Source organism: Vulpes lagopus, chromosome 1 (genome assembly GCF_018345385.1).
Source record: "Vulpes lagopus strain Blue_001 chromosome 1, ASM1834538v1, whole genome shotgun sequence".
NCBI classification, from domain to species: Eukaryota; Metazoa; Chordata; class Mammalia; order Carnivora; family Canidae; genus Vulpes; species Vulpes lagopus.
The window spans coordinates 113,558,551-113,571,727 of NC_054824.1; the positions used below are offsets into that span (position 1 = coordinate 113,558,551).

At 36.9% G+C, this 13,177-nt stretch overlaps 1 protein-coding gene across 6 annotated transcripts in view; it reads left to right on the plus strand.

Annotated features, from left to right (window-relative positions):
- Positions 1–13,177, plus strand: part of L3MBTL4 (L3MBTL histone methyl-lysine binding protein 4) — a 459,873-nt gene that overhangs the window by 336,448 nt on the left and 110,248 nt on the right. For all 6 annotated transcript variants that reach the window (XM_041724323.1, XM_041724314.1, XM_041724342.1 and 3 more), the window contains one exon: positions 8,533–8,603. In XM_041724323.1, coding sequence (XP_041580257.1) covers positions 8,533–8,603 — 71 coding nt within the window. The remainder of the gene's footprint in view (positions 1–8,532; positions 8,604–13,177) is intronic.

A 13,177-nucleotide genomic window follows, 5' to 3' on the forward strand; every position in this document is an offset into this window, starting at 1 on the left:
GCTGCGCCACCCAGGGATCCCCTCACTTAACTATTCTTAAATAACTTCTTTCCCCTCCCCAAAGCAGTGATTAATATATTCTAATTCACACAATTGGTAGAACCACCATTGTTAATATTCAGTCATATTCACACTCATTACTATTAAAATCTAAAGGGGCACCTGGGTGACTCAGTCAGTTAAGCATCTGACACTTGATTTTGATTGAGGTCATGGTCTCAGGGTCATGAGAACAAGCCCCACCTTGGGCTCCTCCGTTCAATGCTGCTGAGCATGAAGCCTGCTTATGATTCTCTCTTCCTATGCCCCTACTCTCTCTCTCTCTCTCTCTCTCTCTCTCTAAAAAAAAGGAAAGAAATCTAAGAAGATGCCTAATAAATATCATTTTGCTTTTCCTCATGCCTTACATATTATAAATTTTATGCACTTCCCTAAGGCCTATACTGATAATAAAAGTCGCTGAAGAAGCTGTGGTAATCAGAGAGAATGGCATATAGTAAAATAGTTCCTTTAATGACCCTCATAATAAATTGTGCTGCCATGAGCCAGCTAGTTTATTTCCACCACTCAAATTAGCTGCACCATAAATACCTTCTATGGGGTCCATTCTCAGAATTAAAACAGTGTTAGTTGGTTGTTTCCCATATTAGCCTTTCAAATCATTACATAGGTTTTCCTTAATCTATCAGTGTTTCTTCTCACAACTTCCCACATAAATTCTCTGCTTTGGGAGATAAAATCTACTCAGTGTCCTACTCACTCCCTGTAATCACCCATAATATTGTTTTTATTATGGGCCAGTGCCTTTGTTCTCATTCTTCCTAACTTATCTCCTCCCACCTGCATCTTCTCCTTTCTCAAAGGCTCAGCTGTATCTTAAAGTTTTCTGCAGCAGTTCCAGCCCACATGAGCATCTTCAGGTTAGAGATCACACCATACACATTTCTCTACTGCTGACACCTACTAAAATGCCTGATACTCAGTAGGCATTTAACAAATTAAATAGATTTTGAGCAGCCACTCTGTGCCAGGGACTTGGTAGGCCTGAGGATTTGGATCTAATAAGAGATAGTCCCATTCCTTGTTCTTAGCACTCCTATGGGCTTTGGACTATACTACACACCAATAGCTTGTTTGTGTGTGTGTGTGTGTGTGTGTGTGTGTGTGTGTCTGCATGCGCCTCTTTAGTGCTTACTTTGTATGTGTCCCTTATTTTCTCAAAAGAGCAGGAGGCTAAAGGGTATAAACCAGTTTTCATTTATGCTTTTGTTCTTTCCTCATTTCTGGTCATATTCTAGGTTCTTAGTAAATCTAAGTTGACTGGTTTGGGTGTGTTCATTAGTATGCAATAATTAGTGTGTTCAATTTTTTCACCTGTGAAATGAATATAATATACAAGGCTTAAATCTTGAATATAGGTATATAGAAAATAGAACTGGGCCTGGCATGTAATAGAGACTATCAGTATCTTTTTCCATTTTTATTAAAATTGTTGATAGTAAAGTCTTGCAACTGGGCCAATTCTGCTTGTGTATATACAATACATCTTTGCACCAAAATCAAAATTTAGACCTTTATTTATTATGAGCTATTCCTCTGCATCTGGAACTTAATTATACCCCTTAATCAAGTGAGCAGTGGTCAAACATCAGGATTTTTCCTGTGCACTCAAGAAGCCTTTTGTAGAAGTTATGGCTGGACAGAAAACCCATCACCATCCAGACAAACTCCCTCACTCTCTACACTTTCCAGGCACACTCTGAGGGACCTCTGACAGAGTATGACAGTCCTGGGGTTTTGCAATGGGAAGGGACTCAATGATTGTCTAGTCCTACTTCTTCAACAGAGAAATAAGGTTATCAGAGCCAAAGAATTAAGTTTCCTTGACACTGTCATGAATAGCCACTTTAAGCACTCTGACTCCTGGGTCATTGCTTGGCTCCTATTCCATACCTCCTCCTCCTCTAGAATTAAGATTAGGTTAGAATAGAACTGGCTTATGGCATATAAATACCTGAATGGCATTTAATCTTGCAGAATCAAGATCCTGACTGTAGCCATAGCCTGAAATTGGACATATTTAATCCTTCATTATTTCAACATTTATCCTTTGAACTAATACTTAGAAAAGTAATATTTCAAACTCTAGTGATAGCTAGAAGAAAACAAAACAGACTAAAATCCTTGACCTCAGTAAGCTTTTACTGGGTGGTAAGAAAATGGCCCAAGCTAGCGAAGTGTCAGGATGAGGACTTGAACTCAGGAAGGATGACTTGGCAGGAGGCATGTTGATTCACTCATTACATCAGCAAATACATGTGGAACGTCTGCTGTGGCTGAGTAGTGTGGTAGGCACTAGGATATGGCAGTGAACAAAACTGCCCCATCGCTGCTGGGAGCATATTGTCAGGTAGAGGCAATAGAGGAGAGCAAACAAAAGTAAACCATAAATGAGGAGAAAATCATAGACTGTGGTTAAGTGCCATGAAAGAAGTAACAAGGCAGTGAATGGGCAACACTTAAAATGTTTCCAGCAATTACCTATCTTAACCTCCTAGAGACCATACACAGATCCATGCTATTAGGGAAAAAAGAGGGAGGTGGTTCTGTTGAATATTTTGCAAATTGAAAATGAAGTGAGTCGTGCCAAGATCAGCTCAGGAGTGTAGACAGTAACAGTGCTGGGGTAAAAGGACTTGGCCCTCATTGGATCCCTCTTGCCTTGGTTCCTTTGGCACCTTCATTATAGTCTGATGGTTTGTAAACAAATTTGCACTTCTCTCAAAATGTTATAAAATACTCAATGTATGCCTTTAAAAGATATTTAAACATTTTTCTCTAAGCTGGTTCTCACAGGCATTTTATAATTTATTGTGGATCTCTGGATTTCTCGAATCCTGCCTTGGCCCAGGCTCTTATTAATTAAATGCTACAGAACAGCGTGTACTAAAATCTCCATGGTTCCTTGCGTAAAGGAATATTGGTGTTCCTGCACACCAGAAAAACATAATTTTGTTGCCCAAGCACCAGTGGGCATTTTTTCTCATCTACACAATTGATCCGACTTTAAAACAGTCATTCCCCGTTCATTGCAAATAGTAAAATTGGTACAGTTAACATGATTTTTTTCCTCATAACTAAAGCATTTGTACGTGTGCCTTCTTGTGTATTATAGGAAAATTAGAAAATATAGATCAGTAAAAAGAAAAAAAACTAAAAATTAAAAAAATAGTGATACTCAGACTTTCTCTGGTCAAATAACATAACTTACAGACTTGTAAAAATATAATAAAATTCCCACTGCAGTAATTCAGGTAATAAAGAAATTTTTAAAATGTAATTTATCACTCCCTACTCTTCAGCTCTGAGGTGCGTCTTGAGGTTACTTGTGTGATCATGTTCTCTTTTATACTTTTTCTGTATTTATGTACACATATGGATATTCAGATATACATTCAGTCTTTTAAAAAATATTACAGTAATTTTGTGTTAATGTTTCTTTCAAGGTTAGCTTGTATTACTCTGGATAGGTTAGGATATAGTCATGTTGAATGTAGGGGAAAGAGGCCACATTCCTGACAGATTAACATGTGAGTGAAGTTTTCAAGGACCCTAACATTAAACACTGAAGTTTTAATAAAATGTACTCTGAGCAAGGCACCTGTAAATAAGTCAGTATTTATGGCCCAAAGAAAAATAATCTGGTCTTGGACTTTTATTTTTACATGGAAAAGTTGTAAAGACTTAAGTAACTAAGTCTACCCACAAAGAAAAAACAAATTTGCCTAATCTCTTATGGACTGCCATATAAAACCATTGTTTGTTGGTTTAAAGAAAGTCTGACAATAAAAGATACTAGCTTAAAAATATCTTTTATTTATTTAGCAATATATCATGGGTAATTTTTCATATTAATACAAATGGATCCAGTGCATTGTTTTTTTATTTAATTTTTTAAAAGATTTTATTCATTTATTTGACAGAGAGGGAGAGAGAGCGAGAGAGAAAGAGAAAGAGCACAGCAGGAGGAGTAGCAGAGGGAGAGGAGGAAGCAGGCTTCCCACTGAGCAGGGATCCTGACACAGATCTCAAACCCAGGACCCTGAGATCATGATCTGAGCTGGAGGCAGAAGCTTAACTGACTGAGCCACCCAGATGCCCCCAATGCATTGTTTTAAATAACTTTAAATAACTGTATCATATTTCATATTGTGGACATACCTTAATTTATTCAGTTAACTCCCCTATTGATCTCGTCTACAGTATTTTTCCTCTTTAAATAATGGTACAATTAACATTTTCATATGTGTGTCATTTGTTGATGGTTTATAATGCAGTATTTTTAAAAGCTGAATTATATTTTATTTATAAACTAAACATACTTTATGAATTTGCCCTTAGATTTCTAGAGTCTTACAGGTTTTTTATTTATTTTGCTTTACTATAAATTCACATATACAAACACACATATAAACAAGTGTACACACACATACACACACAGAACAAAGATTGCATACGTAGGGGATGCCTGGGTGGCTCAGTGGTTGAGTGTCTCTGCCTTTGACTCAGGCCTGATCCCAGGGTCCTGGGATTGAGTCCCACATCAGGCTTCCTGCAGGAAGCCTGCTTCTCCCTCTGCCTTCTCCCTCTGCTTTGAGGCCTACACAGACTCCTTTCTCCCTGAAAGCTTTCTTTCTGAACTTTTAAGCAGAAAATCCCCTCCCACAAAGCAGTTTCTCATCATTTGTGTAGCCGTTTTCTCAATCTACTTTGTGCGAAAGTTGGCACTACACACATCTTTATCCTCTGGTAGATTATGAGCCTCTTGGTGGCAGATACCATTTTGGCTGAATGTAATAGCCATATGTGGGAAAAGCTCAAAGAAATATTGATTGGACCTGGCAATTTGCCTAAAAAATAAAAAGTAGAGCTCAATATTTGCCTGTGAAGCCCTATTCTAAGTAATAACTAACTACAGTTATTAAGGCAGTTTTGAGAAAAGGTAGTAATATAAAACTATCACATATCATATGTATATTTTTGGGTTTAGGAACCTTTTCCTTTACTGCTAGAACAAGAGTCAGCAAACTGTTTCTCGAAAGGGCCACATAGTAAATACTTTAAGCTCTGCCAGCCTTAAGATCTCTGCTATAGCTACTCAGCTTGACCACTCCTGTGTGAAAGCAACTGTGGACAGTAAGTAATGAATGAGCATGGCTGTATTCTACTAAAATTTCATTCACAGGAATAGGCAAGGGGCAGGATTTGACTCTTGGGCTGCTGTTTGCAACTCCTGTTCTAGAGAGTGTCTAGCTACATTTAGACTAACCTGACTTAACTCCAAATTCTGATTTTTCCATGTTGGCTCTTCTACTTACTGTGTGACTGAGATATTAGATTAATGTTACCTCCTTCATGTTAGGCATCTAGCTCAGGGCCCAGCATTTCCTGAGCCCAGAAAAACAGTAGCCACTAACTTGCCTTATTAAATGTAGCAGAAGCATAGAAAGGGGGGTCAGAGAGCATGCAGCCCCCTTTTCCAACAGGAAGTAGCAAAATCCTAAGGGTAAGGTAAGTGGAAAACCAATGGGATAGCAGAGACTATGAAATGACAGGGGCAGGTCTCACCAACAGAAGCAGTAATCCCCTAAGTCATATGCTTTCCTGTGTGGTGAATTGAGGGTACACAGACACACATTTAGCCTGACACTTGCTGCTGCAACAGCAATAGCATTAATAAAAGATTCTGAAGATTGTTTGGAGTGGCTGGAACTATGATGAAAGGTATAGGCCAAGGTCCAGGCAGAGTTACTGGTGAAAAATAATACCCAGAGATTTCAGTGGTATTGCCTTTTTAACTAAAATACAAACAAATAATTAATTTTTGGCACATTGCTGGCCTAATCATCACCAAACATTTCTGTTGCCTGTATGCAGTAGATTCTTTCAAGATGCAACACTTCAATCGCTTTTTTTCTCTGCCAGCAAGATGAAGTCCAGACACTTGAGAGCAGTGAGTAAGGCTCTCCACAGCTTGGCTCTGGCTGATTCTTTTATCCTCACCTTCGATCCCTCCTTTCCTTGCACAGAGCAGGTACTTCAGCCCAATAGGTTGATTAGCTTCTTCATGTCCGCAAACACTGTCCCTCTCATTTTGCTTATGCCCAGTCTACGGCAGTTTCTGCTTTTATCCCATCCTGATTTTCTAGAGCTTTATAAGCCCATCAGTCCTGCACATCTCCCTTCTTTCCGAACCAGACCCGACTGCATTCTCCACAGAGTTCCCCACTAGCCCAGATCCAGACCATCTCTCCCTCCAGCGGCCAGGAGCATCCCTTTCTTTTGCTGTGCCTATGACATCTCATTCTTGATGCCTTCTGGAAATGCTCAGCAAGCATGGACAGTGACGCGCAGAGTAAGGGGAAACCTGGATTTAGAATCTGCAGACTTGAGTTTGTGTTCTGGCTTCCGCATTGACTCACTGTGTGCCCAAGATGGGCGAGTGGTTTAGTATCTCTGAGTCTCAGTTTCTTTACTTATATCAAGGGCACAATACCTCTCTGCCTTATAGTGGTTTTGTGAAAATGAAAAGAGGGTAAACAAAGTGAAGAGTCTAGGAGTCCTTAGAAGGTACCTGTCTCACTCAGGAAATGTTAACGAGCCTGAACTGATTACAGTGTTTGACTTGGTGTATCTCCCTAGTGATGTAATAATTTTGAAAGCAAACTGCACTGAAATGTATCTGTGGTTAGTGGCAGTGCCTGGAATTCTTTTAAAGCTACTCAGTAAATTTATTTGATTTATTTTTAAATTGCTTTTTAAAATCCCCATCGAAGTTATATAAAGCACACCAGCTTCTATTTTTCAAATTTTTAAGATAGAATCAAGATCTTCATCAGAATCTGTTGTAGAGGGATGCTTTAAGATGATTTAAAAATCAACTCAGTTTCATCAAATCTGTAAAGTTTGGGGGAATATACCCAAACAAATATTTTCCAAAATACATAAGCAGACTAAATTGTTCTTTTTTTCATCTTCTACTTTGAGAAATGACTGCATCATGCTATTTAGTGCACATGTTGTGCCTCCAGCATTCCATGTTGACCAGCTCTCTCCACCAGATGCTCACTGCTTCAATTTAAACCCTGTATTGTTAATATTATTTCCTACAAGGATGTAAATAAATCATGATGATCTGTATATATCCAGAGTATAATGAAAATTAAGCATATAAAATTAATGAAATTATTCCTCACATTTTTATGCATGTCCATGCTGAATAAAAGCTTGTAGATTATTTTATAATATAATGTTTCTCTGATGGTTTAGAATGAACCCTGTAAGGCAAATCCAGTCTCCATTTTGCAGGTTGGGAAGCTGAGACCTATAGAATTTAAAAATGAACTCTGGGGTAGCAGCCTATAGCCTGGATGCAGTTTTCTCCACTGAGCGTGCTGGTATCCACACTAGATCATAGCTTCACTGCCTGGAGCTAGACTATGCCACAGTAGCCATGTAGGGCTTCCTTTTAAGGTCCAACATGGGATTTCAAAAGAAATTCTTTCTCCGTTTCTTGCATTTTTGGTTAAAAAATGTCTAATGTAAGGGGAAAAAAGCTAACTGATAAATAGAATTTGTTTTTATCATGATATATATGTTTATAGAATATACAGATAAAATTACCTCCAATTATGTACAAGTCACTTAGGTTTCTTTGTAAGGCTTTGGTGATTGAATCGGTATCCTCATCTAAAACAGAAATTGAAACAGTACTCAGAAGCTTGTCAGAGAGGATGAAATGAGAGTGCTGCTGTACAAGTGCAATAGGAAAATGCATTTGCAAAACAAGCTATTATAATTTTTATTAAAATCATAAATTCATATATGGATAAATTAATCAAGCATCTTAAGGTCTCTACATAAAATTAATTACTAGGTAATTAGCAACACCGAAAAGTTTCATTTTAAAAACTTCCATACTCATTACAAACTTACATATTCCAAGAGCCTCAAGTTTTAATCAAGTTGTATGATGGAAGAGTTACAAAATTAGTCCTTACCGCATATGGGAGCATTTTAAAAGTTAATTAATTCTCTGACATTCAACTGTGTAACTAAATTACTTTATACAGTTGTTTAAGCACAATGTATATAATTTTCTGATTAAAATAAGAGCTAAAATCATCAGTAGCAATTACTATTTACCCACTTACTATCATACTACTCCTATCATCCCTGATAGCGCCTCCTCAGAATCTGTAGAGATTATTCTCCAGAGAATTTTAGAAACTTTTTGCTGTAACAGAATGAGGGAGAACTTTCAAGTTGCAGGTTTCAAAGTTAGCATTTTTGAAGAAAATATGTTTTTAAAATCTTCAACTGAAGAAAAATTGTAACAAGTCTCTGCAGCAAAATACCTGCTAATTCACTATTGTTTACTGTGTGGTTTCTATTTAAATTTGTGCTGCTATCATGATTTATTCCTACCTCACAGGATAATGAATCTAGATTTTATTTCTGTTCTTTGCCCAGGCTTGTACAGCAGGCAAAGTGTTTGAAAATCAAAGGAAAAGAAGATATTGACTTGGATAATCTCTTCAGAGGTAAAAACAAAGGAAAAACACAGACTATGCTTTTTGTTGTCAAGAATGTCGTATTTGTTTGCTGGGTTGACTTTATCATTCCTGTAGGTGAGAGTGGAATAGAGCTTGATGAGAGGAAAAGATTTGTGTTCTAATCTCAACCCTACAGACAGATAGGTTCCACTACTTCTCCATCCAACCTTGATTTTCTCATTTTTAAAGTGACAGGACTAGACTGTAATTTCTGTGGTCCTCACTCATGATAGGACAAACCAAAACCTGTTGAGGTAGAGGTCTCTGTGGTGGAATCTCTGCCATCTGCTGAACATGAAGGAGGGAAACTGGAAGTGTCTCATGGCCTTTTTATAGTCTGGGGGTGCGGGGGACTGGGAAATGTATCTCATTACTAAGATGGGCAAGAAGGTTGTTGGAGGAAAAGTTTTGTTTAAACTTAACACTGAAAGCTGAAGGATTATTGGAGTGTAGGAAAAAGAATTGCATGTTTTCATTTAATTCTGTTTCTTTCCAGTTACGGTTCAATATAGACAGAATCTCATCTATAATTTTGAGGTCATATTGCAGCAAGCTAAGGAATAAGCTTCCCCTTAGATGTGTTCACTAAGTGTAATCATTTTTATTTTATCAGATGAAAACATTGGTAACTTATATTAGTGTCCTGTGTCTTCTGCCATCATACTTTTGCATGTTAATATCTCCCAGAACAGACACAGGAGCCCTGTTCCTCTTCCAGAGGAAAAGAAAATCCAGTGGGTTTTCTGCTGACTTGGCCAAAAAGTGCAACAAATTAGCACAACTTTGTAGCACTGCACTCATCTCCGATAGGATTATTACCCATTACACTTTTCTTAAGGAAAAAAGAATATGGTTGGCAGCCACCGAACAAAAAGAACCATGACATCTCTGAGCAAAGCTAACCTGTTCACTTCAGGCAGGGACCAAACTCAGCTTGTGATTGGAACAACTCTTGATTTCATCTCAGTCACGAAGGGAGGAGGAATCTTTTCCACAGAAAATGGAAGGCAGTTAAGTTTCTTTGGTTTCATGGTGCATCCACACATTTCTCCCTAACCAGAAGAATTCTGTGTAACATCATCAGGTCTGAACATTGCTTTAAATAAAATAAATTACTGATATTTTAGAAACTGCTCCATACAAATGTTCTAATCCATTTTACCAAGCCTCCTTACTGTAAACAACATGTGTTTTGGAACCATATAAGGAGCCCTTAAAAAGTGTCAGTGTTTTAATTCATATTTTGACACTTCTGAAACTATCTTCGCAGAGTAATTATGTATATGTTCCTGTTAAAACAGATACACAATTTTGTAATTCACATAGTAAAAGTAGTAATGAGGATCATCCTTATAAAAATAGAAGATATCACTAGCAAAATGCATTTGCATAATGTGAAAGATGAAATCTCTTTTAGCTTGTTCAGTGTATACTTATTCTTTTCTGCATCGCTTTTGAAAGGTCTGTTATGTCAACCTTAAAAATAAAACAGCCAGTTATTTTACCAGCAAAATGAGTTTATTTGGGAAGAGCAAAGAATTTCAGTTAGGGACAAGCAATCTAAGATAAAACCACCAGCAAATGGCAAATCCCAAAAACAAAGGAGAGGAATGTTACTTTATAGAGAAAAAAGAGAGGAAGTTGCTTTGAATGAAAACTGTTGCAGGAGAGGAAGAGTTGAGGGTGTGATCATGACATTGAATGATTATTTAATATTTTCTTTTATTTTTTTGCCTGTAAATCAGAGCATAAATTCCAAATTCTTACTCTTGCTGTTGAGTATAGATTGAATAAATACCTTCTTAATTCATCAGGAGCATTTTTTTTTAAAGGAAAATGGGCTAAAATTTGTTCTAGGCTTCTATGAGGGCAGATGTTACATTTTTTATATTTAAGGATTGTGTGTACATATGTACACAAGCACATGGCAGCTTGTGTTTTTCATATCCTGGGCGTATTTTCAATTTTTACTTGTAAACATCTTTGTTTTCTAAATTTTACTCACAATAGATATTCTTGGCAGATATATAATAAAAAAACTACCTATAATTTTCAAGGATACTTCTTAGGGATACAACATTCTTCCTTTTACAATAATAATGTATAAAAGTAATATTGGATGGTAGAAATATTTAAGTACCTCTATAAATTTGTTGAGGGAAACATGATTAACTAAAAAGATGTCTGTAGTAGTAAAATTGACAGAAGTTAATTTGTCTTACTAATCTATAGGTTTACAGGTAAAGCATACTGAGTTTTGCACATGAGACATGGCAAATGGTAGTTCTCTATTCTGCCTTTTGTTGTGTAAAACAATGCATGAAGATATCATTGCCATATGTGCTGCACCACATCCCTTCTCTGGAATTGAGTTGAGCATCTGTGTGGTGGCCCTTCAGGTTTTTACTGTTGCTCAGTGAGTGTCCCACAGAGAACTGCACAAAATCTCCTTTGAATACAGGTGGAGTGAAGCTAATTAAAGTACGTTTTCCATTAAGTGTCAGAGACCTGCTCATTTTAGTGATCTGCCCTTTTGCCCACTTAGAGAGCCCAGACCCAGAGCAGCTAAAACTCAACTATTTGGTACCATAGATGCATGTCACTATCAAGGCCACCGCATAGCTCTACCCCAGGAGACATCTTTGGTATTGTGGAATGTTCAGCTAGAAAGCTTTTATTTTAACTCTTTACTATTTTTGTTTCCAAATGTGTAACTAAGGCTCACCTTTTTAAAAATGCAAAAATTTGGGCAGCCCCAGTGGTGCAGCAGTTTAGCACCGCCTGCAGCCCAGGGCGTGATCAAGTCCCACGTCAGGCTCCTGCATGGAGCCTGCTTCTCCCTCCTCCTGTGTCTCTGCCTCTCTCTCTCTCTCTCTGTCTATCATCAATAAATAAATAAATCTTTAAAAAAAATCTTAAAAAAATGCAAAAATTTCATAAAGCAAAAAACACAAGAGATAAGCATGACAAAGATAAACATTGTTAATAATCCCTTACAGACTAATTTTCGATATAATAATTCATCTTTTGGTTTTGTTACCATTATAAAATCATATTTGATGAACTACCATTGACTTTTTTTCTCTAGTTGCTGATAGATCATGGCTCTCTTTCTAATAAGTCAGTGCATATTCACTGGCTAGTTTCTTTTTCTTATTTTTTAAGTAATAATTTTAGACAAGGTCAAGAGATTACACAAATTTAACCACTGGGTGGGTCAAGAAATAGAATCTGAGTGGAAGCCCCCCCCCTCATGGTGTTCAATTATCACCTCCTGGCAGGACAATCCCTCTTCTGATTTCTGTCACTATTAGCTGCTTTGGCCCTGTTTTGATCATTTTATAACTGAAATCACACAATATATATTATTTTATGTTTGACTCTTTGCTAACATTGCATTCGTGAATTTCACTCAAATCATGGTTTGCTTGTTTGCTTATTCTCAGAATGGCATATTATTCAATTTTATGAAGGTGCCACAATTTGTCCATTTTAATATTGGTTGCTTTCAGTTTTGCCCACTCAGCAGTGGTGCTATTAGGGACATTCTTGTATGTGATTTCGTGGATATGTGTATGCATTTCTGTAGGGTACATACTGAAGAGGGAAATTTCTGGGTAATTGAATGGGTTTACATTTAGGAGCTGGTATCAAATATTTTTACAAAGTCTTTGCACCAGTACATTCTTGCCAGCACAGCTTGGAAACTGCAAGTACTCCACATCCTTGCTAGCAGGTTAATGCTTGTCAGTCCCTAATTTTAGCCGTTTATTTGGGTCTGCAGTACTGTTTAATTATGCTTTTAATTTTGCATTTCCCTGAGGCCTAATTGGCTTGAACACATTTTCGTGTTTACTGGCTATTTGAATATCCTCTTTTGTGAAATATCTTTCCCATTTGTGTTTTAGATTGTCATTTTCTTATTGATATATAAGAGTTCTTGATGTCTGTAAACAAATCCATTGTTGGTTAGATATATTGCAGGTATCTTCTCCAGTCTATGATTTGCCATTTCACTCTCTTAATGGTGCCTTGTGATAAATAGAAAGTCCAAGATTTAATAGAGTACATTAATCCTTTCCATTTTGGTTAGCACTTCTAGTGTCCTATTTAAAAACTTTTGCCTATTACATGTTCATGAAGATATTCTGTTTTTTATTCTAGAAACTTTATTGTTTGATCTTTCAGATTAAAATCTATATTTAGATCTACAATACACCTGCAGCTGATTTCGTATAAATGGCATAACATAGGAGCCAATATTAACTTTTTATATGAATATTCAGTTGACCCAGTACCATTTAGTAAAAAAACACCTTTTCCCCTATTGCTTATCATAAATCAAGTGACTGTGTTTGTATGCGTCTATTTCTGGATTGTGTTCTATTCCTTTGGCTTGTCTATTCTCATGCCAGTACCTTACTGATTTAATTATTATAATTTTTTAACTTTATATAATAAATCCTGATAGCCAAAATGCCACTCTTCCCATTTTCTTTTCTTTTTCTCTGAGATTGCCTGGCTATTCTTGTTCCTTTGCATATCTAAAGAGCTTATCTACT